Here is a 7,834-nt window from a genome sequence, read left to right as displayed (position 1 = left end):
AATTATATTTGGTATCTACAATGTTTCTTAAATATCGAATAAAGCTGCTTTTGTTTTGTAAAAAACATTCTTTTCTGACTACATATTGCTTCTAAACTAATAAATGACTGAAATAAAACTAATATTCATCAAATAATAATGTTGTTTTCATTAACCATGGAAAACAACAATATTTTTGTGCATTATAAATTGTTTAGTAGTAATATTTTCTTCTTGATGAACGATAATTTTTAATCATCACACTAAGTAAATACTGACAGGTGTTTCACTTTTGTCTCATTAGCCAAAAGTAAACAAATGTATAGTTGCCCGACCAGAATATCAGCAACTTTTTTTCAAACTTAACGAAAATGTCCTTGCAATCCTTGAAACTGCTAAAATCAACAAAACAACTGATGGCATTGCCAGGACGATGGATGTCGAAGTCTGTCGAAATAAGCGGAGTAAAAAATTCCGACCACATTGTCCATCTTTAGGTTATATAAGTTTGTGATAAATATTACCAATGCTCCGAATAGAAATACGAGTTGTATAGACTGGACAATGGACCATCAGCAGGACAGCTTACCTCCAGTGAAGCAACCAAGATACTCGAAAATATGTTTTACATCCGCAGAATGGAAAACAAAGCAGCCGAGCTGTACCGTGCGAGACTTATCAATGGATTCTGCCACTTGTACTCCGGTCAGGTATGAATTTCAGTTGATACGTAAAGCTCAAGTTGATTACAAACAACCGATAGGAAGCGGTGGCAGTTGGCCTGAAAGCGGCGATGAAGGAGAACGACACGATAATCACGGCGTACAGGTGCCACGCGTTCGCCAAGATGTTCGGTTATACTCCAAGGCAAATAATTGCCGAATTGATGGGTCGAAAAACCGGAGCTTCCGAAGGTAAAGGTGGCTCGATGCACATGTACGCGACCAATTTTTACGGCGGCGAAGGCATCGTTGGTGGCCAGGTACCTCGTATACGATCGCGTTCCGCCTCGTCGTAACCGTCAAGCGGCACGTACCAAAAGTGGAATTTATTTCAGGTACCATTGGGGGCAGGAATCGGATTCGCGCACAAGTACAACGGCAATGGTGCGGTGTCATTCGCGCTTTACGGCGACGGAGCTGCCTCGCAGGGCCAGATCTTCGAGTCTTACAACATGTCCCAATTGTGGAGTTTGCCGGTGATCTTCGTATGCGAGAACAACAAGTACGGAATGGGCACAGCCATTCACCGACACTCGGCAAACGACAAGTTTTACACGCGTGGTGACTTGATACCTGGGATTCAGGTAAAATAGCATTTGTGACGGGGATTTGGTTTTTAACGTTTCAAGCGCTCTTGTCGATAGGTCAACGGAATGAAAGTGGAAGAAGTGCGCGAAGCGGTGAAGTTCGCAAGAGAATACGCAGTTAGCAATGGACCCATGCTAATGGAAATGCAAACCTATCGATACTACGGTCATAGCATGAGCGATCCCGGAACGAGTTACCGAACAAGGGAGGAAGTCAAGACTATGAAGGATCAAAGCGACGCCATCAAGCATTTTACGACTTTGTGCGAAGAGAAGGGACTTCTGAGTAAAGAGGAGATTGAGGTTCGGCTAATATTTTTCTTAAATGTTGTTGAGTATCATGCAAGTCTAATAATTTACTTTGCATTACAGGAAATGAGAAAGAAAATATTTAAGGATGTTGACCAACAGGTTGAGGAAGCGAAAAAAGACGAATGGCCTGACAAGTCTGCGATATGCAGTCATTTATACGTCAACCGATTAGAAGAAACTCGAGGAATGGTTCCTTGGCACAAAGTTTAGAGTCGCTTTGTTCTGCGGCAGGTTTTCTGGAATATTTCGAGCAAACTACGAAGAAAAGTCGTAGTGTGGTATAATAAAAAAAATTTAGCGTTTATTACAAGTTCACAATCTTTTGAATCGCAACGCTCAAATATCATGGTCCGCTTTTATTTATATTTTTTAATACTTAGGTGAAAGAGTACAAAATAATTGTTTGCGCAAACTTATTGGCTTTGTAATCTAGACAATGAATTTTCAGACTTCGCTCACACGCGCGCTACAAGTACTACAGTCTGAGATAATCTCGGATATATCAATGCTTATTACTTTCGTACGCAGCTTTCGAAAGATGAAAAGGCTATTTACGATCTAAAATCACGATCGGATTCGAGTACCGTGAAAGGATCAACTTTGCGTAACACCATTGGCTTTCGTCGCTTTGCCAAAAGTGTTCTCGACTTTACTGAAGAGTTTTTGGATAGACTGCTTGACTTTTGGTTGCTGAGCATCACCGTCGTCGATCTCGTCGGATGACTGTCTGTTTGCCTGGTCGAATATCTTCGGCCGTTTACCGCTGCCAAAGCGACTCCACATACTTTTTTCCGGCGTCTCGCGTGGTCGGTTCTTAAATGTTTCTGACAATGCTACATCGTCGTAGGTCTCTTCCGGTGGCTGAGATAATTCCACGGGTCGGATGCCAGATTTTGGAACTTGGTAGTGCTCTTGATCGATGCTCAACTGTAGGTCCGACAAAAAAGAACCGTTTTCTGAAAATAAAGACATACATTTTCGTTATGGTTGAAATCAATAATTTATTTACAATTATCACGAAAAATCTGCTAAGCTATGTAGTATATGGAAACTCCTTGAATATTTCTAAACAGTAAATAAGTTGTTTTTTAGTACAATAAAGTCATTTATTTCCTCTACTTCCCCTATTCATTCTGTCATATTAATTGTATTTTTTGTATAAGAAAATGTCATGAGCAACGATCATAACGTAAAAAAGAATACAACAGCCAGTAAAATTTAAAATATATAGTTTTCATAACTCATTTGAATTTTTTGCATCGACTCTAAAGATTATTGTTTTTTAATTATAGTGCAATCAATTTTAATTTGTTCTTATCTAAACTATAGTATTAACAAACTCAACATTAACAAACTGTTCAAGTACAATGACTAATTAGAACTGTTTTAACAAACAAAAAGTATTTTTCCCTTGTGCATGTAATACAATACAATGTTATTAATTCAATGAAATTTTCAATCTTTCTAGTATATTCTCTTGTCATCTTTTTTTCATTACAAACTCATAGGAGATACTGACTCGGATAATCCCTGATGACGTCGACGTTGGCACAACCTTTACATCCATTCTTCTCGCTGCCAGTATCAATGTCATCATAAATCTCCTCAGAAGCTGCACACTTGATGATCGTCGGTGGCCGAGAATAAATTGGCCTAGGTGGTGGTGGTGATAAATAATTCTCCTCTTGAATCGCTCGGGCTGTCGAAATATCGTCGTAACATGGCACATCAGGCTCCGGTGTTTTGGGGCTTGGCGATATTGGCGACTTTGGCACTTTGTCGTCTCGCTTGACGGACTCTTTGCGATTGCGCACTCGCTCGAAGAAGGAACGTTTAACACTTGACGCTTTCGACGGCTTTAGCGATTTGTCTTTTTCTGCTTTGATCTGCGGCAGAAAGAAATTGTCGCTCGTCAAAAATAGACTTTCATTACAAGCTATCTTTTCAACGACCAGTGTACTCACGTGAACATCATCGTACGAAACGGACTCGTTGTTGGTCTGTACGATACTAACAATATCGTCGTACGCAACAGGCTCGTTGCCGGTCTGTACGATACTACCAACGTCATCGTAAGTTTCCGACGGGTTTTCATTCTGAGATTCATCAACGAACGTTTCCACGTCGTCGTAAGTTTCTTGAACGACTTTGGCAGCACTGCTCTTAACAATTTTGCAATTCTGATATTCTCTTTGCGCTTTTATATCTTCGATTCTATGGTAAAGTCCTCCTTCGTCGTAAATTTCATCCTTCGGCTCAAACGAGAGTTTTTCCTGGGATGGTAACGAGGGCAAACGTCTTCTTTCGGTTCTGACTGGTAACGGAGGCGCTTCCTCGATTTTCGTCGCCTCAGCCCTCTCTTTTTCAGGCGTAACAGCCTTTGTTGAGACTTGCTTATCTTTGACTTTTGCCTACGAATAAAAAAAAGCCAAAAATTACAGTCAACTGCTTCAAACGCAATCGAATTCTTCACAAATATTAACCTTCGGCGAGTTCAAGACATCCTGATACTTCTCGGCCTCTTCTCTTATCCTTTCAATGCACCTCCTTTCGTTCGATTCCAACTCGAGAATCTCGGCGAAAGTAGTTTTTCTCACTTTGACTTTCATGTCGCTAGGCTCGAGACTCTCGTTGATAGCATCTACCCATTCGCGCATCTCCTGCGAATTTTTCGCGATGAATTGAAAGGTTCGCTCGCCAGGGCAGTAGATCTCGAAAGCACCCTCGCTCCTTCTTGGATCGCGAGATAAAGCATCCGGAGCTGCTCGACTTTTGTAGCCACGAAGTGGGATGACGATGTAGGGCCGAGATTCACGGTCGTTCGCGAATAGCAGGAGGTGAATGCCGACTAAGCTCACCTGGCGTACGGAAAAGTGCTAGTTAATTATCGTATAAGATTTTTAAAACAACGGTAGCTGTCGTGAAGCGAAATCAAAGTTCGAATCTCAGTTGATATATTCACAACACTGAACATTCATTTCGTTTGATATTCATCGGGCTAGAAGTCAATCAATAAACATTTACATTCGCATATTGATCGTTCCTTGACCTCGTTCATCGCCAGATAAAACAATAACAAAAATGTAATAACAAAGCCTTCCTTACCGTGCCACATGCGTGAATTCAGCTGTTTGATTGCGACAATTAAACGCTCTCGCGCTCTCTCTCTCTCTCTCTCTCGTGCCTCATGCATTTGAAGCGCGAAACGAAAATTGATGAATAAAAAGGGTGACTCACCCAGCTGTGCCTGTTCAGCCAGATGAAATTGAACGGTGCGAAGACTTTACGCTCGCGTCTGAGATGCTCGAGGCTGCCGGATTTAGCTGAGTGCGCTTTCGCTTGGCTGGACGAGAAGCCGGCATAGAGTAAGACCACGTTGTCCAACGGGCTGTTGCGGTCAGTCTTGCTTCCCTCGTCCTTAGCGTCGCTCTTGTGATATTCCTGGAAAGTCTCGTAGTAGTGCTGCAGCGAGCTCCGCTGTGACGAAAGGGCATCGATATATAATTCGATCGTGCGAAACAAGACTAACGCGGGCGATGAGTCGCTCTCGCAAACCGAATTAGAGATTGATTGATCGATCGATCGTAGTAAAATCGAGAGAAAGAGAGAGAAACTATACTTGCTCCTGTTGTCTATCGGCACTGACATATTCCGCAGATCGGTCGGTTTCGCGGAGCTCGGCGCGAACGTTCATGTCGAGATAAGGCTGCAGGGAGTCGCTGTGCTCGAGGATCGTCCGCGACCGCTCGAGCAAAGACTCGCGGGTAGACTCAATCGCCTCTGGCAGCTGGATACCGCTCAGTCCGTCCAGGAAGTCCGCGAGCTCTGCAAAATAACGTTACATGTAGTATTGACGCGATGATGCTCGTCGTGGCTTTTTATTTGGCTGACTCATCAGCGACATAGTCAGTCGTTTAGATTTGCGCGAGTGATTCGCGTCTCTCTTTCATTTCTTTTCGATGATCGTATATTTAGCGTTGTTTAATCCTGTATGATACTTTGCTCCGATTTGCAGTTTTGACGCGAATCAAATAATCCGTATCGCCATTACAGTATTATGAAACGACTTGCAGTTCGACAAACACTAATTTACTTTGAAAATAAGATAATGGCATGGTTGTTCATAAAAATTCCAGAATGGCATAATTACAATTCTATAATAACAGATTTTAAGCACGAAGCACTGTATTACTCGAGAATTCAACAACAATACTCGCAACGTTACAAAGCCTCATTAAAAATACTCGCCGTGTAATACCCAAGGAGGCGATCAGCCGATTACAATATTACAATAATTCCCGGTGAGTTGATACTTTTCTTATCCTCGCTTCGCATTCTATGCAAACGACCGTCGCTCGACGCAAAACAAAAAGTAAAAAGGTCGCGTTGCGATTTTTTCACGGCCGCAAGCGCGTCGATCATTGCGATCCGTACGCGAACGAAAATTACCCGAGCGTAACTGTCGCGGTATTGCGTAAAGCCTAAAACAACTCACCGCGCAGGAGCGTCGCTACGTCTCCTTGCATGACTGCGGGGCAAGCGAGCACTGCGTCGTCTATGCCGTGTGGGTGAGATGCTCGTCCATCACTGATGTGATTTTTTTCTTATTGTTCCAGATAGACAGGATGCGCGCTTGTCCTCTCGCTCTCTCTCTCTCTCCCCCTCGTTCTCCCGGAGAGGATATGCCGATAAGGAGTCGGCTGCGATATCTGACTGTGCGTTATTGTATAACCAACGATTGCTCACTGCAATGAGAGGAATATGTAGTTTTTGTTTTTGTGTCGTGTTCCGCCGACGATGACGCGTGACTAATGGTTCTTCCGCACCGGGGAGATCGTCGCGTTCTTTGGCATAACTGATTTGTATCGCCAAGCGTTGCCCTGTAACCCTAACTACAACGTGTCATTTTGACGACGATTTACTATAACGCATCTACACAGAGAGCATAACAAACCGTCCCTAGGCGAGCATTTATCTGCCATCGATACGAATGTAATATCTTATCGTTGGAATTTTTTCCAATTATCTACAGTGCGTTTGATTTTTCCTAGCGCGCCATGCAAATAATCGGATAACCGTGTTATTTTACGATAGGGAAAAAGTGAAAGTAAGAGCGATCGTTCGTAAATTAGCGAGGATCATTTGTTCGAAGCTGACGTATAGTGTTAGCTCGACGACTGTCTCGTTCGTAAATGCTGCAAAAGAGAGGCGAGAGAGAGAGAGAGAGAGAGAGAGAGAGAGAGAGAGACGATTTCCCCTCGAGGTAGCATTGAAAATTTCTCCTCGGCGGCGAAGTTCTCTAAGCGACGGCTACGTGAGAGAACACGCACATCGCGTGTGCGAGCATTTGACGGCCACCGCCTTGTTCTTCGTCTATGTGCACGCGCATATGTGTACGCACGGAGTCGCGCGTCGCGGTTAATTGCCCACGGCGTAGTGTATCTCTCGCCGTATACATATCTCGTTCGCTTTACGTTTTCCATTTTTTTGTTGTTAATTTCGTTTCAACGGCAAACGCACGCTTTCTCGCGAGTGCGCGTCAGAGCGCGCGCGGCGAACGCATCGCTGTCATCGTATTCGGAACGAGGGCAAAAGTATATCGTCCGTCGCACCTTCTTGCGCGCGCTCGCGCTGAATTCGAAAGATCTCGCGCACTCGGGCAACGCGTTAACGGCGCGCGAGCGCACGCACTTGGCGGAGAAATCGAGCCCGCCGACAAGGCGGCTTGCTCCTGCCACGGCTGTCTCATCCGGCGCGACGCATTTGCGCCGAGGATGAAAAACGAAAGAAAAACCAATAAAAATGATCCTCGTGCAACACACCGGTGAATCCAGTCGCCTTATTTCACGCGCGCCGGGGAACGACGACGACTCGCTGGCCGCGCGTGGGTACTGCACGAGCGAACCGCACGTGCGGACTGTCGTAGCCGACTCCCGCTACGAATCGAGAAAGAGTGCTGGTTTCCCTCCTCGACGTTCTCTCCCCCCCCCCTGCTCTCCCTAGCGCTGATGTCATATACGAAAGCCGCTCGGTGCATTCCAATACGCATCAAGAGCGAGACAGAAAGAGTGAGTGAGAGAGAGAGAGAGATATGCGCACACCTTTTTGCATAATAGCCATCTGTCGAACGTTCAAGGAGGAGCCCATCTCGCGATCGAGGAGGTCGATGAATCGTTACGCGATTCAGCGTCGGCGCTCGCGGTTTCAGTTTTCGCTTGCGCGCCGCAATTTTTC

The 7,834-nt window shown here is 44.5% G+C and overlaps 2 protein-coding genes across 2 annotated transcripts; one reads left to right on the top strand and one right to left on the bottom strand.

Annotated features, from left to right (window-relative positions):
* Positions 1-519: 519 nt before the first annotated feature.
* LOC131664013 (pyruvate dehydrogenase E1 component subunit alpha, somatic form, mitochondrial-like) lies at positions 520-1,822 on the top strand. Its single transcript, XM_058934834.1, has 5 exons — positions 520-689; positions 743-961; positions 1,037-1,285; positions 1,346-1,591; positions 1,661-1,822. The coding sequence occupies exons 1-5, from the start codon at positions 600-602 to the stop codon at positions 1,808-1,810; spliced, it is 954 nt and encodes a 317-aa protein (XP_058790817.1). The 5' UTR covers positions 520-599; the 3' UTR covers positions 1,811-1,822.
* Positions 1,823-1,898: 76 nt separating this feature from the next.
* On the bottom strand, positions 1,899-7,523 carry LOC131664007 (uncharacterized). The gene is made up of 8 exons (XM_058934823.1): positions 7,423-7,523; positions 6,096-6,345; positions 5,220-5,425; positions 4,838-5,077; positions 4,084-4,458; positions 3,565-4,011; positions 3,120-3,486; positions 1,899-2,556 (listed from the first exon to the last, which is right to left on the bottom strand). The coding sequence occupies exons 2-8, from the start codon at positions 6,124-6,126 to the stop codon at positions 2,195-2,197; spliced, it is 2,028 nt and encodes a 675-aa protein (XP_058790806.1). The 5' UTR covers positions 6,127-6,345; positions 7,423-7,523; the 3' UTR covers positions 1,899-2,194.
* Between the last annotated feature and the right edge of the window lie 311 nt (positions 7,524-7,834).

This window comes from Phymastichus coffea, unplaced genomic scaffold, assembly GCF_024137745.1.
Source record: "Phymastichus coffea isolate CEN01 unplaced genomic scaffold, Cenicafe_Pcof_1.1 PCOF00039, whole genome shotgun sequence".
NCBI classification, from domain to species: Eukaryota; Metazoa; Arthropoda; class Insecta; order Hymenoptera; family Eulophidae; genus Phymastichus; species Phymastichus coffea.
Note: the sequence above shows the minus strand (reverse complement) of the source record. Positions and strands in the feature narration are given on the sequence as shown.

Coding starts and splice junctions, on each gene's coding strand:
- LOC131664013 (XM_058934834.1), top strand. CDS start 600: ATGTTTTACATCCGCAGAATGGAAAACAAAGCAGCCGAGCTGTACCGT. Junction 962..1,036: donor AAGGCATCGTTGGTGGCCAG/GTACCTCGTATA, acceptor AATTTATTTCAG/GTACCATTGGGGGCAGGAAT. Junction 1,592..1,660: donor TGAGTAAAGAGGAGATTGAG/GTTCGGCTAATA, acceptor TTTGCATTACAG/GAAATGAGAAAGAAAATATT.
- LOC131664007 (XM_058934823.1), bottom strand. CDS start 6,126: ATGCAAGGAGACGTAGCGACGCTCCTGCGCG. Junction 4,459..4,837: donor GGCTGAACAGGCACAGCTGG/GTGAGTCACCCT, acceptor TCCGTACGCCAG/GTGAGCTTAGTCGGCATTCA. Junction 3,487..3,564: donor TTTCGTACGATGATGTTCAC/GTGAGTACACTG, acceptor TTTCTGCCGCAG/ATCAAAGCAGAAAAAGACAA.